Source organism: Pristiophorus japonicus, chromosome 8 (assembly GCF_044704955.1).
Source record: "Pristiophorus japonicus isolate sPriJap1 chromosome 8, sPriJap1.hap1, whole genome shotgun sequence".
In the NCBI taxonomy this organism is placed as follows: domain Eukaryota; kingdom Metazoa; phylum Chordata; class Chondrichthyes; family Pristiophoridae; genus Pristiophorus; species Pristiophorus japonicus.
Genome location: NC_091984.1, coordinates 104,518,071 through 104,540,880, shown reverse-complemented (window position 1 = coordinate 104,540,880; position 22,810 = coordinate 104,518,071). Strand labels below are relative to the sequence as shown.

General features: G+C 45.6%; 2 protein-coding genes across 3 annotated transcripts in view; one reads left to right on the top strand and one right to left on the bottom strand.

Annotated features, from left to right (window-relative positions):
* lrrc42 (leucine rich repeat containing 42) overlaps positions 1–327 on the bottom strand; it is a 23,940-nt gene extending 23,613 nt beyond the window's left edge. The window contains exon 1 of the mRNA XM_070887224.1: positions 186–327. The gene's annotated coding sequence lies outside the window, so the exon portion shown is untranslated. The remainder of the gene's footprint in view (positions 1–185) is intronic.
* On the top strand, positions 123–3,889 carry hspb11 (heat shock protein, alpha-crystallin-related, b11). Of its 2 annotated transcripts, none has more exons than XM_070887226.1 (5): positions 123–471; positions 2,192–2,298; positions 2,734–2,802; positions 2,912–2,955; positions 3,637–3,889. In XM_070887226.1, exons 1-5 carry the CDS (start codon positions 248–250, stop codon positions 3,742–3,744), a joined length of 552 nt encoding a protein of 183 aa, XP_070743327.1. In that variant the 5' UTR covers positions 123–247; the 3' UTR covers positions 3,745–3,889. The 2 variants fall into 2 exon arrangements, with proteins under 2 accessions (XP_070743327.1, XP_070743326.1); XM_070887225.1 differs by having other exon boundaries at positions 126–471; positions 3,634–3,889.
* Positions 3,890–22,810: the final 18,921 nt, after the last annotated feature.

Sequence of the window (22,810 nt, the reverse complement as noted above, 5' to 3'; positions counted from 1 at the left end):
TGAGGGGAGGGGAGGGGAGGGGGGGGTGGAGTGAGGGAGGGGAGGGGAGGGGGGGTGGAGTGAGGGGAGGGAGGGGAGGTGGAGTGAGGGGAGGGGTGGAGTGAGGGGGGGCAGATGGCTGACCCGGGAGCGGAGCCCGTCCGTTTCTATTTCCTCTCCCAGTCCGGAGCCAGTCCATCACTTACCCGCCCACTTTCAGGCGACCACCCGGCCGGACAGTGACGAGGGTTGCCCGATAACGTGTGGAATGCAGCGACTGAGTAACGCACCCGCTTCGCGGCATCTCATGCGGCCGGAATCGCAAATGGGACATACAGGGGAGCGCTTTTGTGAAGAGCCGGAAGTGACGGATTGTTGTGGTAACGGGGAGGCCGACATGAAGCGGGATTTCGGTTTGGCGGCCGCGGGGACACAGCTTGTGTTGGCGGCGTCTGGAGATGAGAAACATCCGCCGGAGAATATCATCGACGGGTGAGGACGAGCCCCTGCCCCCGGTTAACTGGGGCCGTGTCCGGGTAGCGGGGGCACAGACTCCGGGAGTTCTGAGGATGCGAATCAATTGAGGGTGCTGGACTCCCTCACAGCTTGTGCCGCGTTTTTCAACGCTCCCACCACCAAGATAACAACTTGGGTTAGAAATTCGGTATCGCCTTCTTTGAGGCGGTGATTCTATTTGCGCGCTACCTTTAGCGCTGGGCGATGTCTTTCGCCTCAAGGTGGGATATTCAGTTGTATCGTCCCAAGGAGAATAGAGGGAAGCGTTGTACAACTTAAGATGTAAGGATACCGGCATTCTAGTGCCTAAAGAGGTGAGGTCGACTATGTGAAATGTGCAAAAAAATGGGAGAGACAAGTCATTGTAAAAAATTTGACTATTAACAATTGTCTCTTCATACCCGTGATATTGCCCCATTTCAGAAACATATCAGCAAGTGGGCGGCACTAGAGTGTGCAGCGCTAAATGACCACCAATGAAGTTCACAGCAGGTGTTTAGTGGCCCCTTCGTGCCCCTCTCTGGCGCTAATGGTGGCACTAAACTACCAAATTTCTCCCCCCTTATATTTATATAACGCCTTTAACGTAGTTAAATGTCCCAAGGCACTTCACAGGAGCATTATCGAACAAAGTTTGACACCGAGCCACAAAAGGAAAATTAGGACAGATGAACAAAAGCTTGGTCAAAGAGGTAGGTTTTAAGGAGGAAAGAGAGGTGGAGAGGTTTAGGGAGGGAATTCCAAAGCTTAGGGCCTAGGCAGGTGAAGGCACAGCCACCAATAGTTGAGCAATTAAAATTGGGGATGCTCAAGAGGCCAGAATTAGAGGAGCGCAGAGTGTTGTAGGGCTGGAGTAGATTAGAGATAGTGAGGAGCTAAAATTGAGATGTTGCTTAACCAAGAGTCAATGCAGGTCAGCGAGAAACTCCCAGCTCCAAGCCACCCAATTCCCCCCCCCCCCACTTACGATGCTGGTTTGCACTCCCTCTCTCCCCTGGCTCGGTGCCTCCCCTCCCCAAAGTAGCCCAGCTGAGATCAGGAATTTGTTTCTTCGGGCAGGTGCCCATTGGCACAAAACCACATCTGACCACTGTGTGGCACAGTCCCTCAATGCTGTATCTCAGATTTTTTTACTATCCCTGTCCTGGTACTTTAGACCAAGGACGAGATAGTATTCAGCAAGTTTTGTAGCTCATACTCCATTGCAGAATTTTCCCATTTTATTTGTACACCCTTTTTTTTTCTTCCTCCTCTTCCAAAGGCACTGTAATGGAGCACATTTCCAGAGCCACTGGCTATTCTCGGAGAGAAAAAAAAATTGTTCGCTGGTGTGTGGTCCTGAATGACGATGGCAGAAACATTGTTGACTATCCTGAGTAAATATAGAGTTTACCCCCAAATGAGAAGTAAATTTGATAAACCTTGTCCAAGTGGGCATGCTCCCAGAAGTTGGAGCAGAAACTGGCTGATTTCCTTTCCTCCTCCTAACTGTCTAGTGCCCTGGGATGTTTTACAATGTTAAAGGTGCTATATAAATCTAAGTTGTTAGCTAGGCTCAGTCATGAAAAATGTCCACTTCAGCAAGAACCTGTGAAACTGTAATCCAACATTAATAGGAAAGGCAGGGATGAAAATTGCAAAAACAAAAATACCAAGTCTCTGGAATATATAAGACTTCTCATACTTTTTCTTACAGTAATACAGAAACATTTTGGATCACAACAGGAATGTTCCCGCAAGAATTTATCCTAAGTTTTGCTAATCTTATAAAAATTAGCTCTGTGAAAATTCACTGTTATAATGGTAAGATCTTTGCTGTTTCTTAATCACTGTATTTGAATAAACTAAGGATTTAATCTGATGAAAGGGCTATTTTATCTTGTTCTGTACATGTATAAAAGAAAAATTCAAAGAAGAGAAATTCCTTAATTATTAATAAACTTTACCTGAATTTCATCCATTTGCCATAGTGAATAAATATTCAGTTTTGAGAGGGGGGGCTAATATGAGGTATATTACCTTCTCAAGGGCAATTGGGGATGGGCAATAAATGCTGGCCTTGCCAGTGACGCCCACATCCTATGAACTAATTTAAAAAAAAGTCAAATGTAAATGTATATGAGTAAACATTTAACTTTATCTTGCTAACGTTGATTAGAATACAGCAAGACACCAGGTACTTGAAATAATTCCAAACCTTCCAAAAGTAATACGTTTCTACTTGATTCACTGTTCTAGTGCGCAGTCTTAGTATTGAGAAAAGTGTGGCAAGAGATCCTGTCGACTTCGAACCTTTAACTAAGAGCGGTAAGTGTATTCAACAAACATTTCAATATCATCAGGGTTACTGTGGAAAAAAATTACCCTGTTGCAGTTCATCTGCTGGTTTCATTTTGTGATGCTGTCTTTTTATCAGAACTTGAGCGCTCCGAGGAACAGCTTCAAATAGAAGAATTTACAGTAAGTCCATTTTATATTTCAAAAAACTTTGGAAATATTACTCTATGAAATGATTATAGGTAGGCAGTTCACTGGAGAAAGTGGGGGCAATTCAAAGAATGTCATACTGAGTACACGTTACCAATGCTGTGTCAAACCATGTGGAAAATGGGCCTTTGAACAGCTGGTTCAAAGTAATATTGAATATGTTGGGAGCGCAAGGTAGACTGCACACTAAGTTGAGGAGTGAAATAAAACAAATATACATCTCAAATATTGATATGTACAATTTTACTTATGTGAAAATGTTATTGTGACAAGAAATGGTGCCATTTCATTAATTCCACTCCTCAGGTTTGATTTTTTTCCCCCATCGCTCTTGAAAGGCTGTGTCTTGCTGGGCAACAGCAGCCTCAGTACCTAGCCTGAATAAACACTCTTCATACATAAGCAATGACCATGTCAAAGCTGAGACCTATTCTGCTCTTATCCTAGGCATGTATTTTCCAGCAAAGTTAATGTCCTTCTGTTACACTATTTGTAATCAGCCAACTGAGCACATAATAGATTAAACCAGGAACTTTCTGGTCTATGTGGCTCAATACAGCACTGGGCACCACCTCTACCAACTAAGCTACTAGGAGAACAGTAACATTAAACAAAATGGAATGTGAATTAACAAATATGTTCTCTATGCAGCAGGATGGGACCAGCGCTATACACCTACGATTTGTCATCAAATCTGGTTTTGACCATTTTGTGTCGGTACACAAGGTGACAGTGGAAGGTACAGAAGATGCTCGAGTCTAGAGCACAACTGTTACAAAACCAGAATTTAAAATGTGAAACATTGAGGCTGAACAATGTTACTAGTGTAAATATTTTTGCAGTATTTGTTACAAATCATTAATTATTGAATTGCTATCTTTGTGAATAAATTATTTTTGTTTTGCAATACTGTCGCGGTCTTCATTAGTAACTCCTGAAAGTATTTTTGATCAAAATCTGAATGATGCATCACAATGTTTTGAATTGAAAATATTTTTATCCCAAAATTGCAACAGATTGGATAGGTTTTATATTTGAAAATATTTGGGGGATAAAATGTAAAAATATTCCATTCTCTTTAGGGTAAATAGTCTATTCAATGTAATACAATGGAAACATCCAAAACACCTGTGGAATAGTAATTATTTAATAGCACGGAATATAAAACTCGATTCCACTGATTTAAATAATCTTAGCTACATTTCAAAACATCAGGCCACAGCTTTCTCCGGTTTTGGCTGTAAGCTTCATAAACAATTTAGCTAAAATTATTCTCCTTGCAGTGACTGACCGTATTCTATATCTCTGAATTAAGGTAATGCCAAATAAAGCATGATTATGAATATTAAATGCTTCACGATTTTCAGTTCTTAATATTGGAAATTGGAAAAGCAATATCTGAAGTATTGACACTTTCTAACTAGAATTCAGTTACTTTGCTGCTAAGGATTTAAAAAACAATATTTGAAACTCCAACAAGGACCTCTGACTCGTCTTACTTTTCCAGCTGGGAGGGTTGGATATTGGAGACAATGGTTGCTCCACAATTATTAATGCTAGTCAAAGCAGCCAACACATTTGCAGGGCAAAATTGGTGATACTTTTCTTTCATATCGCATAAGAGTTTTTTTACTTCAGTGGCTAAAGGAAAATTTAGGGGGTGGGTACTCAGCCGTGACGGCAACAGTGGCATGGTGATAAATATAGCTGCTTTTCCTAAGTTGTTCACCTAGGTCACATTAGAAGCCTTTTAGTATCCATTTCAGACAGTATTCTATATCTCTGTTGCATTTCACCAATTTAGTCTGGAATTGGATCTCTTGTCAGGCACAGCAAAAAGCTGCATCAATTCAAATAAGTAAGTTAGAATCATTCGATTTCCCCCCCCCCCCACCATAATAACTTTAGCTGTGATTTTGTTGCTTTTTCGAACTGTACAGGTTTTGTCAAATGCACTGATTTTCTGAAGCTGTTTCCTATGCTGTTTTCTTAATTATTTACATTTTAATTTCATAGAAACATAGAAAATACGTGCAGGAGTAGGCCATTTGGCCCTTCGAGCCTGCACCGCCATTCAATAGGATCATGGCTGATCATTCACCTCAGTACCCCTTTCCTGCTTTCTCTCCATACCCCTTGATCCCTTTAGCCGTAAGGGCCACATCTAACTCCCTCTTGAATATATCCAATGAACTGGCATCAACAAATCCACAGGTTAACAACTCTCTGCGTGAAGAAGTTTCTCCTCATCTCAGTCCTAAATGGCCTACCCCTTATCCTAAGACTGTGTCCCCTGGTTCTGGACTTCCCCAACATCGGGAACATTCTTCCCGCATCTAACCTGTCCTGTCCTGTCCTGTCAGAATCTTATACGTTTCTGAGATCCCCTCTCATCCTTCTAAACTCCAGTGTATAAAGGCCCAGTTGATCCAGTCTCTCCTCATATGTCAGTCCAGCCATCCCTGGAATCAGTCTGGTGAACCTTCACTGCATTCCCTCCATAGCAAGAACGTCCTTCCTCAGATTAGGAGACCAAAACTGAACACAATATCCCAGGTGAGGCCTCACCAAGGCCCTCATACGGTTTGCTTATTTGGAGGCTTTCCTTTTGTTCTTTATATGGTCCAAAAGCCTTTCAGCACTTGATCTAATTTCTGTTCTGTTTAATGTAACTCTTTATTCCTTTAATGAAGATATTGTTGATTTAAAATATCTCAAATAGCAGACTGAAATCACAAATACTGCATCTACATAAAAAGAATGATTTTTAAACAATTGAATCAGGAATTAAGAATAAATCTTATTATATAGACTAAAGTGCACAGCGTTCAAAATGATTATCATATAGTAGCTATGTTCATTGAAGAAATACTATACAAAGATCGCACTCAATCACAACTGCAGACTCAAAAGTGAGATTAATTGATTCTTTAGTGTTGTAAGGGGTGGTTTGCAGGGGGGTCAGCTTTCCCTTCTGACCTTATATGAGCGGTTCCGAATCGCTCCCACACCCTTGGTTCTCGACACTGGAATTATGAAGGCACTGCGACAGACTTGGACAGACAATCGGTTTCAAGATAGGAAGCAGGTATGGCTTTATTGTGTTTAAAAAGTAGTAAAAGGCACACCTTTAATAACACACACAGACCAATACACACTGAGGGGTACAACACATTGAATAAAATGTCAAATTACAGCCTGTGGGGAAAAGAATACAGCTTAAACTCGAAATGGGGTAAAGAGGAGAATGCAGATACATTTACACAAGTTATCCCAGCCTCCCCCCTCCCAATTCCCCTAACTAACTAAGTTACAGCTCTGAGGGTTCAGGGACTATGCTCACCAATCCCTTTAGACAGTTGCCGGTGAATCACGGTTTTGGGGTTCGCTACACTTGGCCTTCTAGGCGAGCTGCACCCCGGACAGAGGAGAGGACTTCGGACTGCGTAGTCTTCGGTTGGGGTGCGTCCGTTGATGCGCTAAGTTGCGTTTTGGATGTATGGAGTAAGTACCCACTTTCTTTGGTTAGGAATAGTATTAGTTAGTCCCTTTTGGTAATTTCTCCCCCGTTGGGTCATTCAGAAGTAGATTGTAGAGTGGTTGTCAGTTTGGTTGCTGACAACCTTCCGTTTCGTGGGCCTCGTGCTCGGTCAGTTCCTGATGAGTTCTGGTAGTTTCCTTCACTATTCCATTTCTTCACTGTAGAGGAAGCAGGCTGCTTGTGCCGTTGTCAGGTCTGCCTCTGCCTCCCTGGGGAAGTTATATTGCTTTTGTGGTCGGGTCATGGGGTCCCCTACTATACTAACTTCCATCCCCGTTACCCTACCACAGTCATGTTTGTATGTGGCGAATGCTGCAAGGTGTGCCCGTACATATGCCTGGTACTCCACTGGGGTGTTACTGACCAGTAATTCCAAGTCATAACGCTCCTTTGGCTTCACGGTACACAATGTTCCCTTGGCCCCTTTTTCTGGGATCACCGCCACCTCACCTTCCCTGTCAGTCACTATGGCTCCCCATAGACAGTGGTTCCTGAGATCCACTAGGATCTGGTGGCCAATGATAAAATCAGCCCCCAGTATCCCTTTTCCCTTCTGCTCCCATTTCATCAGGACACACTTCCATTTTAACTGAATGGTGAGTGGGATGGAAAACGAACCAGTTTGCTCATTACCTGTGAACCTCACTAGACTGTACGGGACCCTGTTCGATAGAGGTGAGGTAGCTGGGTTATCTGCATATACAAGGGTGCTGGAAGCACCAGTATCTAGCAGATAGGTCCCTTTCACTTTCTCCACCTCCATCGTAACGCACGGTCTCTTCCAGGCATCGTACTCTAGGGAACACAGGTACACAGGCTGCGCTGGCTCTAGTCATGCATTTGGGTGGGTTGGAGCAGAGGGTTTTACCATACCAGCTACTGGACCGGTTGAGATGGCTACTGCTCCCTGTCAGTTTATAAGTGTCTGTAGGGCGGCTACGAGTGTCTCATTTGAGTCGGATGTTCCTGCCCCGGCCTTACGGGCTGGGGCTGGAGCGGCCTTTCCCTTAGTCTCTTTCCAGGGTTTCCCACAGTCCTTCCTCCAGTGCCCACTTTTCCCACACCCAAAACACTCGCCCCCTTTGTGGGGAGGGTTCCCACCTTCCTGATGCCACTCTCTCTTGCCTTGGCTGGGTTTAATCTCATGAACCCTCCCTTTAGGAGGAGGGCTCCTCTGTCCCTCTACCGTTCCGGTAAGCCAGTGTCAACTGTCTGACCACTGTCTCCTCGGTGGTTCTGGGATCTCTTGGATCGAACCAGACCTCGGCTTTTGCCTTTACTCCAGGTAAGCTGTTTGCCACCAGGCTGTGGAGCCGGTGAGCCAGCTTGTTAGGGTTCAGGTGGGCCTGGTTAAGAACCCCATCACAGGCCCTTTCGTAGACCGGCCACAACCTGTCGGCGAAAGCCTGTGGAGTCTCCCCATAGAGCTGCACTGTTTTCTCCACCCGGGAGAAAGGACTCCCGTCGTTCATACCCATGGCCTCTAGAACCTCCTCCTTAACCGTAGCGTACGTGTTTCGCCCCTTTCTACTGTCTGCAGAGAGGGAATGGCACAGCTTGGTGTAAAGCGAGAAGAGCAACAGCTTAGCCTGCTCCGAATCATTGCACCCGTTAATATCCCCTGTGTGTTCCACTTCCAGGAAGTGTACCGAGGGATTCCCCTGTTGGGTGAGCTTACTTAGGTGGCCTATCATAGCCCTCAGTTTTTGGGTGTCGTGGGGGACGACAAAGTTGCTTTCGAGGGGTACTGCTGCCCCATTGGCATCAGGCGGGCCAAACTACTGCTGCTGGACCGGGTGCATTGGCCCTGGTTCCGGCCCTTCTTGTATTGGCTCGCCCTCTTTCCCCTGCTGCCAAGCCGAGTTAAAACTTGGGGCTGCCGGTGTTGGTAGCTCGCAATCCTTGCCTGCCCCGCACTCTGGCTGACACACCTGCTGCCCCGGGCTGTTCCTGGGAGCTACAGGCGGTTAGAGCTATAGTTAGAGTGGGTGAGAACTCAGATAACAGGACCCCAAGAAAGAATGCAAAAGGCAGGAGGCAACAGAGCAGAGTAGCACTGGGGTAAGTGTAAACCACAAGGTGACAGGAAGCGACAATATGTATGAATATAAAGGCTGCAGGAGGGGTCAAATCTAAAAATCATGGTTTAAAAACTAGTATTAAAACACTCTACCTAAACGCACGCAGCATTCGAAATAAAGTAAATGAGTTGACGGCACAAATCATTACAAATGGTTATGATTTGGTGGCCATTACAGAAACGTGTTTGCAGGGGGGCCAAGACTGGGAATTAAACATACAGGGGTATCTGACAATTTGGAAAGATAGACAAGGGGGGAAAGGAGGTGGGGTAGCTCTTAATAAAGGATGATATCAGGGCAGTTGTGAGAGACGATATTGGCACTAATGAACAAAATGTTGAATCATTGTGGGTGGAGATTAGAGATAGTAAGGGGAAAAAGTCACTGGTGGGCGTAGTTTATAGGCCCCAAAATAATAACTTCATGGTGGGGCGAGCAATAATCAAGGGAATAATGGAGGCATATGAAAAAGTAATCATGGGGGATTTTAACCTACATATCGATTGGTCAAATCAAATCGCACGGGGTAGCCTTGAGGAGGAATTCATAGAATGCATACGGGATTGTTTCTTAGAACAGTATGTTACAGAACCTACAAGGGAGCAAGCTATCTTAGATCTGGTCCTGTGTAATGAGACAGGAATAATAAACGATCTCCTAGTAAAAGATCTTCTCGGAATGAGTGATCACAGTATGGTTGAATTTGTAATACAGATTGAGGGTGAGGAAGTAGTGTCTCAAATTAGCGTACTATGCTTAAACAAAGGGGGCTACAGTGGGATGAGGGCAGAGTTGGCTAAAGTAGACTGGAAGCACAGACTAAACGGTGGCACAATTGAGGAACAGTGGAGGACTTTTAAGGAGCTCTTTCATAGTGCTCAACAAAAATATATTCCAGTGAAAAAGGGCGGTAAGAGAAGAGATAACCAGCCGTGGATAACCAAGGAAATAAGGGAGAGTATAAAATTAAAAACCAATGCGTATAAGGTGGCCAAGGTTAGTGGGAAACTAGAAGATCGGGAAAATTTTAAATGACACCAAAGAAGGACTAAGAAAGCAATAAAGAAAGGAAAGATAGATTACGAAAGTAAACTTGCGCAAAACATAAAAACAGATAGTAAAAGCTTTTACCGATATATAAAACGGAAAAGAGTGACTAAAGTAAATGTTGGTCCCATCGAAGATGAGAAGGGGGATTTAATAATGGGAAATGTGGAAATGGCTGAGACCGTAAACAATTATTTTGTTTCGGTCTTCACAGTGGAAGACACAAAAACCATTCCAAAAATTGCTGGTCACGGGAATGTGGGAAAGGAGGACCTTGAGATAATCACTATCACGAGGGAGGTAGTGCTGGATAGGCTAATGGGACTCAAGGTAGACAAGTCCCCTGGTCCGGATGAAATGCATCCCAGGGTATTAAAAGAGATGGCGGAAGTTATAGCAGATGCATTCGTTATAATCTACCACAATTCTCTGGACTCTGGGGAGGTACCAGCGGATTGGAAAGCAGCTAATGTACCGCCTCTGTTTTAAAAAAAAAAGGGGGCAGACAAAAGGCAGGTAACTATCGGCCGGTTAGTTTAACATCTGTAGTGGGGAAAATGCTTGAAGCTATCATTAAGGAAGAAATAGCGGGACATCTAGATAGGAATAGTGCAATCAAGCAGATGCAACATGGATTCATGAAGGGGAAATCATGTTTAACTAATTTACTGGAATTCTTTGAGGATATAACAAGCATGGTGGATAGAGGTGTACCGATGGATGTGGTGTACTTAGATTTCCAAAAGGCATTCGATAAGGTGCCACACAAAAGGTTACTGCAAAAGATAAAGGTACGCGGAGTCAGAGGAAATGTATTAGCATAGATCGAGAATTGGCTGGCTAACAGAAAGCAGAGTGTCGGGATAAATCGGTCCTTTTCGGGTTGGAAATCGGTGGTTAGTGGTGTGCCACAGGGATCGGTGCTGGGACCACAACTGTTTACAATATACATAGATGACCTGGAAGAGGGGACAGAATTTGCAGATGACACAAAGATTAGTGGGAAAGCGGGTTATGTAGAGGACAGAGAGGCTGCAAAGAGATTTAGATAGGTTAAGCGAATGGGCTAAGGTTTGGCAGATGGAATACAATGTCAGAAAATGTGAGGTCATCCACCTTGGGGGAAAAAAAACAGTAAAAGGGAATATTATTTGAATGGGGAGAAATTAAAACATGCTGTGGTGCAGAGGGACCTGGGGGTCCTTGTGCATGAAACTCTTTTGAGTTAACCTGCAAAAACATAAAACATTAAAACCATGCCACCCGACCTGGGTGACACAGCAGACATTTTCAAGGCCCCTTTTTTTTTGGTTTTTGGTTTTTTTTTTTGGGGCGCTAAAATCAAATTTTTCCAGTGCCCCCTATAAAAGGGGAGGGGGACACTAAAAGCACCGGCAATGAAAACAAATTAAACTTTAAAACGTAAAATCAAATTAAAATTTGGTTGCCGGGCGTGATGATGCACTCCAGTCCCTCCGGTGCCCACCTCTCGCGGAAGGCCGCGAGCGTACCGGTGGACACCGCGTGCTCCATCTCCAAGGACACCCTGGACCGGATGTAAGAGCGGAAGAGAGGCAGGCAGTCAGGTTGAACGACCCCCTCGACCGCCCGCTGCCTGGACCGGCTGATGGCACCCTTGGCCGTGCCCAGGAGCAGTCCTACGAGGAGGCCCTCGGACCTACCCGCTCCCCTCCGCACAGGGTGCCCAAAGATCAGGAGAGTGGGACTGAAGTGCAGCCAGAATTTCAGGAGCAGCCCCTTCAAATAATGGAACAGGGGCTGCAACCTTGTGCACTCAATAAAAACATGGAACACGGACTCCTCCAGACCGCAGAAATTGCAGGCGGCCTGGGAGTCCGTGAACCGGCTTAAAAATTTGTTGCACGGCACTGCTCCGTGCACCACCCTCCAGGCCAAGTCCCCGATGAATAGTGGGAGGACCCCTGCGTAGAGTGCCCTCCATCGGGGACCCCCGCCTCCTCCGGACGGCAAGATGGTACGCCATGGCGTGTCCAGACGGCCGGCGAGGATGGCAAAGTTGAGGGTGTGCAGGAGCAGCCCGTACAGGAAACCCCTCCGTGCGGAACTGAAAGGCACGGAGGGGATTTCCCCGAGGCGGCTCAAGTTGTGAGGCGCCGGCCCCCGAGGGAGGTTCCGGGGTTTGGCGCCGATGAGGAATTCCGTCCGGACGGGGGTCAGTTCGGACGGGATCTCCCCACTTGCTTGAGCCTCCTCGATGCACCTAACGGAGTCAGGGCCCAGAGCTGTTTTTAGCGACTCGATGGCATCGGCCGCGTGGCGGACGTTGGCAGAATTTAGGCGCCGCGCCAGCGTGTCTGGCGCCATCCAGCCCGCTCCTCCGCCATCGAGCAGGTCCCTGACCCTGGTCACCTCACCAGCCACAGCCCTCTCTTCCGACCGCCACATAAAACCTCGGCCGTGGAGGTACGGATTCCCGAGCAGCGGTTCCTGCAGGACGGCCGCCACTCCAGCCGGCGGAGAGCTGCGCTTGGTGGAGACTTTGTTCCAGACCCTGATGAGTTCCCTGTAAAAGACAGGCAGCTCCCGGAGGGCGGTCCTGGCACCCCCCAAGTTCACAAACAGGAGCTGCGTGTCATAATTGAGGTCGAGCTGCTGGCGGAAGAAATACCTCGCCAGAGCACACCACCTAGGAGGGGGCTCGACGTAAAGGTATCTCTGCAGGGTCTGAAGACGGAAAGTCGCAAGCTGGGCGCTGACGCACACCAACGACTGACCGCCCTCCCCAAGCGGGAGACTCAGGACCGCGGCAGAGACCCAGTGCTTCCTGTTGTTCCAGAAGAAGTCCACCAGCTTCTTCTGTATCTTGGCGACAAACGCAGGGGGAGGGGTCAAAGTGACCAGCCGGTACCACAACATTGCGGCCACCAGCTGGTTTATGACTAGCACTCGACCCCTGTAGGACAGCACTCGGAGCAGTCCTGTCCAGCGCCCTAGGCGAGCGGCGACCTTGGCCTCCAGCTCCTGCCAGTTCGCCGGCCAGGCTCCCTCGTCGGGGCTAAGGTAGACTCCCAGATAGAGAAGATGGTCCTTGTGCATGAATCCCAAAAAAGTTAGTTTGCAGGTGCAGCAGGTAATCAGGAAGGCAAATAGAATGTTGGTCTTCATTGCGAGAGGGATGGAGTACAAAAGCAGGGAGGTCCTGCTGCAACTGTGTAGGGTATTAGTGAGGCCGCACCTGGAGTACTGCGTGCAGTTTTGGTCACCTTACTTAAGGAAGGATATACTAGCTTTGGAGGGGGTACAGAGACGATTCACTAGGCTGATTCCGGAGATGAGAGGGTTACTTTATGATGATAGATTGAGCAGACTGGGTCTTTACTCGTTGGAGTTCAGAAGGATGAGGGGTGATCTTATAGAAACATTTTAAATAATGAAAGGAATAGACAAGATCGAGGCAGAGAGGTTGTTTCCACTGGTCGGGGAGACTAGAACTCGGGGGCACAGCCTCAAAATACGGGGGAGCCAATTAAAAACCGAGTTGAGAAGGAATTTCTTCTCCCAGAGGGTTGTGAATCTGTGGAATTCTCTGCCTAAGGAAGCAGTTGAGGCTAGCTCATTGAATGTATTCAAATCACAGATAGATAGATTTTTAACCAATAAGGGAATTAAGGGTTACGGGGAGCGGGCGGGTAAGAGGAGCTGAGTCCACGGCCAGATCAGCCATGATCTTGTTGAATGGCGGAGCAGGCCCGAGGGGTTAGATGGCCAACTCCTGTTCCTAATTCTTATGACTGAGGGGTTTCTCCTTGCCCAACTAGGTGTTCCTGGGCTAAATCCGGGTTTATCAGGCACACCATGCCTTTAGCCCGGGATAGAGCAAGGTTCAAGCTTTGGATCTGCTGCTGGCAGGGGCCGTGGTCTCCTGCCTCAAATTCCCTGGTACTGGTTACCTTATAGGCTACCTGAATGTCTCTCACCCTCTCCCAGTACTCTTTAACTTGCTTGGCGAGGCAGGAATTCTCTTCCCGCAACGCCCGTTCGCTATTCTTGGCTTCAATAATCTGACACTGTAAAAGGTCCAGTTGGGTTTTGTGCCTTTCTTTAGTGAGCTCCATATTTACCTTTAACTGTCCCACCTCTGTCCACAGCCTTTCCCCGACTGTGGCCTTTGCGCTGGACCTCTCTTCTGCCTGCCTCAATACTTCCTTTAATTTCTCATTCTCCTCATCTAGAAGCCGTATCTGTTGCTGAAGGCAAATTAGCCAAATGGCCGCCTCTATCGACCTTTTCTCGGTCCTTGCTCTCGGTCCATTGAGCTGCAGCATCTTCTGGACGCTCAGCATACAATAGATCGAGTACCCACTCCTTAGCCACATTTACCCTCTTAAACACATACGAGGAAATCCCCTCTTCCATTTTGCTTCGTTTCCTGAAACCAGTCTCTCTTATCACGTCCCTTGTACCAGTGTCCCATCTGGGTCGCCATGTGTAAGGGGTGGTTTGCAGGGGGTCAGCTTTCCCTTCTGACCTTATATGAGCGGTTCCGAATCGCTTCCACACCCTTGGTTCTGGACACTGGAATTATGAAGGGACTGTGACAGACTTGGACAGACAATCGGTTTCAAGGTAGGAAGCAGGTATGGCTTTATAGTGTTTAAAAAGAAGTAAAAGGCACACCTTTAATAACACACACAGACCAATACACACTGAGGGGTACAACACATTGAATAAAATGTCAAATTACAGCCTGTGGGGAAAAGAATACAGCTTAAACTCGAAATGGGGTAAAGAGGAGAATGCAGATACATTTACACAAGTTATCCCAGCCTCCCCCCTCCCAATTCCCCTAACTAACTAAGTTACAGCTCTGAGGGTTCAGGGACTATGCTCACCAATCCCTTTAGACAGTTGCCGGTGAATCACGGTTTCAGGGTTTGCTGCACTTGGCCTTCTAGGCGAGCCGCACCCCGGACAGAGGAGAGGACTTCGGACTGCGTAGTCTTCAGTTGGGGTGCGTCCGTTGATGCGCTAAGTTGCGTTTTGGATGTATGGGGTAAGTACCCACTTTCTTTGGTTAGGAATAGTATTAGTTAGTCCCGTTTGGTAATTTCTCCCCCGTTGGGTCATTCAGAAGTAGATTGTAGAGTGGTTGTCAGTTTGGTTGCTGACAACCTTCCGTTTCGTGGGCCTCGTGCTCGGTCAGTTCCTGATGAGTTCTGGTAGTTTCCTTCACTATTCCATTTCTTCACTGTAGAGGAAGCAGGCTGCTTGTGTCTGTGTCTGTGTTCCAGTCTGTGTCCTTGTTCGAGTCTGTGTTCTGCTAGTTTTTCCTTGTAAAACTGGGGGACAGATATATCCCAAAAAAAGGCTCCGTTATCTCCCATCAAATCTCTTGGGCTCTGTTTAAACTGTTCTGTCCATTGATTTTCAAATGTCTCCTTTGTCAGCAGTATGTGGAAATGTATTTGCATCTAAGCTGATACCATACGGTATTTGTGTGCCCCTTGCAACATATTACAAGAGGGAGTCCTGGTCCTTCCAGAACTTTCTGTATAAAATCAGTCAGCTTGCGTAAACAGCTAAACCTGGTTGGAGATGGCTGATGGCCAGCAGACAGCTAGGAGACAAGTCATGCTGAGACAAGCACCCCCCCTGCCCGCCCCATGGTGCTCTCCTATTGTCTACACGACAAGAGTTCCATGTCACCCCACTCTTTTCTATGTACTCAAACCACCAGCCACTATCTCTTGTAGAGACCTCATCCTTTTGATGTAAACGATAAACTGACCAGGAAATTGAACAATCCTGACACAATACAAGACAGGTGATAGCCCATTACCTCATTCTCATGGAGTAATGGCCGGCTGGCCAACTGATAACCCTGACAAAAGGAAATATCTGTAAACCATGTCAGGACCAGGATATAGTAATTAACTCTTTATCTGTATTCACTGACTGTGAGACAGAGCAATACACAGGGAGAGGCCATAACTTGGGTTTTACTGTATAAATATCTTGTGAAACTGTACCATTGCGGAGGTGTTCACTTAGCCCTTGACTGAGTGTGACCTGCCCCTTGCTAGCAAGTAAATTAAAGAAACTTCTGCCGGAGCTGTAAGTGTCGGAGTCATTCTTTTCGGAGGTCGAGATTTCGACAGTTACTTCTTGGAGGTTCCACCGAGATGCATACTCTCTGTCCTGTGAGTAAAACGGATACAGGCATAGTGCCTCTCCAGTGAAAGACTTCAGTGGCCAAAACAAGGTGAGCCTTTTGCTCACAAGAAGGTTTCTTCACTGTTGAATCGCATATGTAATCTGTTGTCCACAGGGGAGGTACTGCAATCTACAAGACTCGACATTTAAAAGCTAACGTTATTTTTTTATAACCACTTCTTTCTCAGCTCGCAAGCAGAAGAGAACGGGTTCTGAAAAAAATCTCGAAACAGCCCGGGGAAGGTTTCAGTAGGTAAGGGAGCGCTAGTCGATTGAAAAAGGTTCCTGAAGGTTCTTATATGATAAGATTTTTATTGTTTTAAAGGAAAAGTGCTAATCGATCGAAGGTTCTTATGTGATAAGATTTTTATTGTTTTTAATTCGGAAGGGGTTCTTATCACATAAGAGTAGAGAAAAAAAAAGAGAGCGCAATCGATCAAAGGTTCTTATGTGATAAGAGTTTGGGTATGGAACCATAAGTTTTATCAGTTTTTTTTTATTAGGATAAGTTAAGGACTCGGTCTGTAGTGGCGTACAACGCAGACTGAGAATTTGTTTAGATAAGGTGTAAGGTTATGATTTGTGTACTCGCGGGAATATTGTTTGTTGTCCTTGTTATACTGTTGTGTGCAATACCTTTGTGAGAGATTGCCATTAGAGAAACGGGAAGAGTCACTATGGAAAATTGTGATTGGGGAAAAAAAAACAAGGATTGATTAAGAAAAGAAACAGTAACTGATTGATCAACTACGGTTGGTTCGTGCCAACATATCTCACACACCCAGACTGAGCCCGAATTAAGAGCCTTTTCAGGCCACGTAACGGCTAGGAGAAGTGGGCATAGAGAACTCGGTTGGCCGAAAGGATTGTGAGATCAGAAACTGTGGAAAATCTTAATCATCCAGAATGGGGGCTGGAGCAAGTAAACCACCACCCAAAAGGGACCCCAGCCCATTTTATGCTCCAGAATTGTGGTCAGTCTTCAATTGACCACCTAAGAGAATGGGTAAAATGGACTAAGGGTGAAAACAGGCCATTTTCACCCGATGGTTCATTTAATTTAGAGAGAACAACATGTCTAGATGAGTGTCTTATAAACAGAGATACAGGTAGAAGAGGGAAAAAAAAGGAAAGTAATAGAAAAGGCCTGGGTTCTGATTCTTCAAGCCCATGTAAAATTAACAGAGGAGGAAATTTCAGGCGAAGAGGGAGAGAAGGTGCAGGGCGGGAACAATATGATACATGTTACAATTGTGGTCAGATTGGACACTGGGCTAGAAATTGCCGGGCAAAACAGCAACAACCAAATTATGATTGGACTCAACAGGCAGGTAATAGAGCACCCCCTCCCCCTCCAGGACCCAACCCGTATGCGACCCAAGTCCAGGTACATGCTAGACCTCAGACTAATTTCTCTGTTCAAGATCCATTTGGATCACAGAATCAAAAGCAATTCGGTCAACAACCAAATTGCCCGTATAATGATCAACGACGCCCAATCCCAGACCCGAGTGCTGCGAACAAACAGCTACCCATCGTTTCGTTAAATGCCATAAGAGAACCTGATAGTGACTTATGGATTCAAAAAAAAGAGAAGCTTTATTGAATGGAGAGAGACTTTTGTGAATGTCTTGTCTTTGAGAGTGCGTGAATGTCTTGTCTTTGAATGAGAGTGCTTCTGTGTTTTTTTTCTTGTGTCTGGAAACCTGTTTGGAAAGGTTGTGGAGCTGCCTGTTTGTTTTAGCTCCACCCACTTTTTCAAACAAAGTGAAATTTTTTAACCCTTCATAGTGTTGTCCTGTATGTGGGAAGTTTAAGACATTTTAAGTTCGAAGCGCAGGTGTGGATTTATTCGGATGAGAAGTTATGGAGCTAAGAAATGCACAAAGGATAGGTTTGTTGAGACATGGTCCCGGTGGTTAAAAGTTGTAATGTCTTGGGAAGTTGTAATGCCTTTTTTTTTTTAAAAAGCCTTTGTGGGTCTCTCGAGGTGCAGGCTAGGGGAGTACACTCTCATTGTCCTTGGTGTAAAATCTTGGTACAAAAGCTTCTAGCTCAGCAAGAGGATTTTTTTTAGATAAAGAGTGGCAGTACAATATTTGAATTGGGATTTTGAGATATTTCAGGTGATCTCCTTGATCAACATTTTGGGTGTATTGGAAAAATCTTGGGTTTGGAAGCCTTTTAATAAGATTAGAAAACAAGTACTTTACATTCTGTGATCTGTGAATCACTAGAAGCATAAATGAGAAGTCCGTGTAACACACAGTTTCGTCCAGTTCAGAAGCCCACACAAATGGAGGTTTGTCCATGACCTACGAGCTGTGAATGAATCTACTATATTCTCACAATGCTTAAAGAAGGACGTGGAATGAAGTATCCCGGAATGCTTTCCAGAGTCTTAAGCAGTCCCTCACTTCAGCACCAGCCTTGGGATTACCAGATTACACTAAACTATTCAACTTATTTGTGCATCACAAGTCGGGTTTTGCACAATCTGTTTTGACTCAGTTACATGGGGACAGGCAGCGACCGGTAGCATATTTCAGTACCCAACTAGACCCAGTGGCACGCGGACTACCAGGATGTCTTCCTTCATTGGCAGCAGCTTATTATGCTATGCAACAGGCTCAGACAATAACTCTAAATCATCAGACCATTTTGTACATCCCACACTCTGTCGAGATTTTACTTACTAAATGTGCCACCCAACACCTAACCTCCGCAAGAACCACTAAATATGAAGTTGAACTGTTATCAAATCCGAACCTTATAATTGCTCAGACCCGCCACCTACTATTAATGACATGCTGACTTTTCAGACACAGGCCAGTACGGAGGTGGTGGTGACCTGGACGAAGGATCAATGTTATAAAAATCCATGGGTTCACCACGACGGCCACGTGGTGGCACCCAAATCCTTACTTCCATGGATTGCCCGATGTGTTCATACATTCACACATGCAGGCAAAGGGGGATTGGCAGATTATATTTTGGCAACTTGGTATGCACCAGGTATTTCGGCAATTGCAAAACAAATGTGTGAAAATTGTGTTACCTGTCAGACAATGAATCCGGGTAAGACGGAAAAAGTAGAATCTGCCTCCCACCCAAATCCAGTCGGGCCTTTTGTACATTTACAAATGGATTTTATTGAATTACCTATGTGTATGGGATTCAAGTATGTATTAGTTATTGTAGATGTGTTCTCTAGATGGATTGAAGCCTTTCCATGTAAAAAGGCCGATGCCACTACTGTTGCTAAATGTTTGTTAAAGGAAATCGTACCGCGCTTCGGAATCCCTGCTAAGCTTTCTAGTGATAACGGGTCACATTTCACGGGAACTGTTATAAGAGAAATGTGTAAAGCTTTGCAGATTAATCAACGTTTTCATTGCAGTTATCATCCACAATCAGCTGGACTTGTTGAAAGATATAATGGAATGCTTAAAAATAAGCTGGCAAAACTATGCAATGACACTGGACTGAAATGGACAGAACTGCTGCCCTTAGCTTTGATGGTAATGCGATCTGCAACCGACAGAACAACAGGCCTGTCACCGCATGAGATAGTTATGGGACGTCCCCAACGACTACCTTTTACAGCACCATTTACTGCAAAACAAATGGACATCCACAAAATGGAGGAAAATATGTTGAATTATTGTATTGCACTAACCAAATGTATTTCCAGCTTTCATTCACAGGTAAAGGAAGCTCAAGTCAAGCCAGCGGAAGGGAAGTGTCATAACCTGGAGCCTGGGGAATTCGTTTACATCAAGATTTTTAAAAGAAAAAGCAGTCTACAGCCAAGATTCGAAGGACCATACCAGGTCTTGCTGGCGACCAATACTGCAATCAAGGTAAAGGAAAGACCAACATGGATCCACGCATCCCATTGCAAACGGGCACCCGACCAAGAGGAAGGGAAGAAGGAACCAGAGGAACAGAAAAAGGAAGACTGAATAAGGAACTGTATGGACTATGGGGACTGATGGTGCTGGGCTTGACAGGGTTTTACTTTACATTATTGATTACACCAGGGGTACAGACCCGCCACCGAAGGGAACTGCAAGTAAACTTATTTATGGCACTGAGTCATAGGTATGCTCAAGAAAGAAACTTGTTGAGTTGTTGGATATGTTCCCATGTACCTGTCCACTCCGAAGGGGGTATTCCCCTGAGATCTGTCCCCTTTAACAAATCAGAAATGGTAGAATGGTTGACAGTGCAAAATAGGACAAACCTAACTAAGGGGCCAGAAACGAAGGAGCAAACAGAATGGAGGTCGGCAGGGTGTAAACTTACAGCCTTCCAGGGATGGTACCAGCCCAATTATGATAATAACCATCAGCCTTCCTTCTTAAGCATTACTCCCAGAATAGAAAATCCCGAAGGTATAATATGCCTAGTGAGTAATGAAACTAAAGGACCAGAAATGGGACGCAGCAAGTGTTCCCAAATGACTAAATGGCAAGCCACAACTAATCCCACTGAGAGAAAGATAGCAACCGTTGGCTGGACAATGGTCCATAACAAAGCCCCAGGTGAAGGGTGGGAAGGTGAGACCACTCGAGTAGGGATGGCGCGAAAGGACCAGGAGCTGACGTCCTATAATTGCACCTACTTTATTTGTGGCCATAAAGCCTACCCATGGTTACCAGGGTCCTGTTACTTAGGATATGTGGTACCCTTTATCAGATCAATAAAGACTCTAAGGGAGGCCTATGGAAGCCATAGATTTAAACGGGATTTGAAATGGCTAAACGGAATATTCAAGGTAATGGTGCCACCCTATGGAATAGCATCGACCGAATGGCAGTTACGGGAACTGGCTAACTTAGTCAAATCAGTAGCCAATGCAACTTCCCAAGCCTTTGAAGGGATAAATGACGAAATGGTAGCTATTCGAACAGTGGCTCTCCAAAATCGTATGGCCTTAGATTATCTCCTAGCCAAGGAGGGAGGGACATGCGCATTAATAGGTGAAGAATGCTGTACGTATATCCCAGATAAATCAGAAGAAATCGGCAGTCTAGCTGAATACATCAGGAAAAAGGTAATAGAGTATAAACAGACAGTTGGCCAAGACGGTATCACCTTGTGGGGTTGGGCATTGGGATGGTTGGGATCCCTAGGGAAATCTGTGGGACAGGGTTTGATCATATTCCTGCTGATAGCCTTCGCCCTGTATCTATTATTTGTCGTCATTAAGTGTTGCTGTGCCAGGGTGGGAGAAACTATGTTACCTACCGAGACCACGGCTAGAGTTATGGTAGCAACAACTGCTGAAGGCTCTTGTGTGGAAATGGAAATGGAGAGACTGTACAAAATCAGAATGGATTAAGTTGTCCTTTGAAGGACAAAATGGGGGAATATGGAAATGTATAAATGTATTTGCATCTAAGCTGATACCATACAGTATTTGTGTGCCCCTTGCAATATATTACAAGAGGGAGTCCTGGTCCTTCCAGAACTTTCTGCATAAAATCAGTCAGCTTGCGTAAACAGCTAAACCTGGTTGGAGATGGCTGATGGCCAGCAGACAGCTAGGAGACAAGTCATGCTGAGACAAGCCCCCCCACCCCCGCCCGCCCCCGCCCCCGCCCCATGGTGCTCTCCTATTGTCTACACGACAAGAGTTCCATTGTACATTCCTGTCTGGCATAAAAATAAAAAAGGGAAGGTGGCTCAACCGTGGCTATCAAGGGAAATCAGGGATAGTATTAAAGCCAAGGAAGTGGCATACAAATTGGCCAGAAATAGCAGCGAACCTGGCGACTGGGAGAAATTTAGAACTCAGCAGAGGAGGACAAAGGGTTTGATTAGGGCAGGGAAAATGGAGTATGAGAAGAAGCTTGCAGGGAACATTAAGACGGATTGCAAAAGTTTCTATAGATATGTAAAGAGAAAAAGGTTAGTAAAGACAAACATAGGTCCGCTGCAGTCAGAATCAGGGGAAGTCATAACGGGGAACAAAGAAATGGCGGACCAATTGAACAAGTACTTTGGTTCGGTATTCACGTAGGAGGACACGAACAACCTTCCGGTTATAAAAGGGGTCGGGGGGTCTAGTAAGGAGGAGAAACTGAGGGAAATCCTTATTAGCCGGGAAATTGTGTTGGGGAAATTGATGGGATTGAAGGCCGATAAATCCCCAGGGCCTGATGGACTGCATCCCAGAGTACTTAAGGAGGTGGCCTTGGAAATAGTGGATGCGTTGACAGTCATTTTCCAACATTCCATTGACTCTGGATCAGTTCCTATGCAGTGGAGGGTAGCCAATGTAACCCCACTTTTTAAAAAAGGAGGGAGAGAAAACAGGGAATTATAGACCGGTCAGCCTGACATCGGTAGTGGGTAAAATGATGGAATCAATTATTAAGGATGTCATAGCAGTGCATTTGGAAAGAGGTGACATGATAGGTCCAAGTCAGCATGGATTTGTGAAAGGGAAATCATGCTTGACAAATCTTCTGGAATTTTTTGAGGATGTTTCCAGTAGAGTGGATAAGGGAGAACCAGTTGATGTGGTATATTTGGACTTTCAGAAGGCGTTCGACAAGGTCCCACACAAGAGATTGATGTGCAAAGTTAGAGCACATGGGATTGGGGGTAGTGTACTGACATGGATTGAGAACTGGTTGTCAGACAGGAAGCAAAGAGTAGGAGTAAATGGGTACTTTTCAGAATGGCAGGCAGTGACTAGTGGGGTACCGCAAGGTTCTGTGCTGGGGCCCCAGCTGTTTACACTGTACATTAATGATTTAGATGAGGGGATTAAATGTAGTATCTCCAAATTTGCGGATGACACTAAGTTGGGTGGCAGTGTGAGCTGCGAGGAGGATGCTGTGAGGCTGCAGAGCGACTTGGATAGGTTAGGTGAGTGGGCAAATGCATGGCAGATGAAGTATAATGTGGATAAATGTGAGGTTATCCACTTTGGTGGTAAAAACAGAGAGAC

What these genes read in the sequence shown, in the direction of transcription:
- hspb11 (XM_070887225.1), top strand. Translation starts at nt 248, where the DNA reads ATGCAGCGACTGAGTAACGCACCCGCTTCGCGGCATCTCATGCGGCCG. An exon ending in GAAAATTCACTGTTATAATG is followed by an intron (nt 2,299 to 2,733) that starts GTAAGATCTTTG and finishes TCACTGTTCTAG; the next exon opens with TGCGCAGTCTTAGTATTGAG. An exon ending in TTCAAATAGAAGAATTTACA is followed by an intron (nt 2,956 to 3,633) that starts GTAAGTCCATTT and finishes TTCTCTATGCAG; the next exon opens with CAGGATGGGACCAGCGCTAT.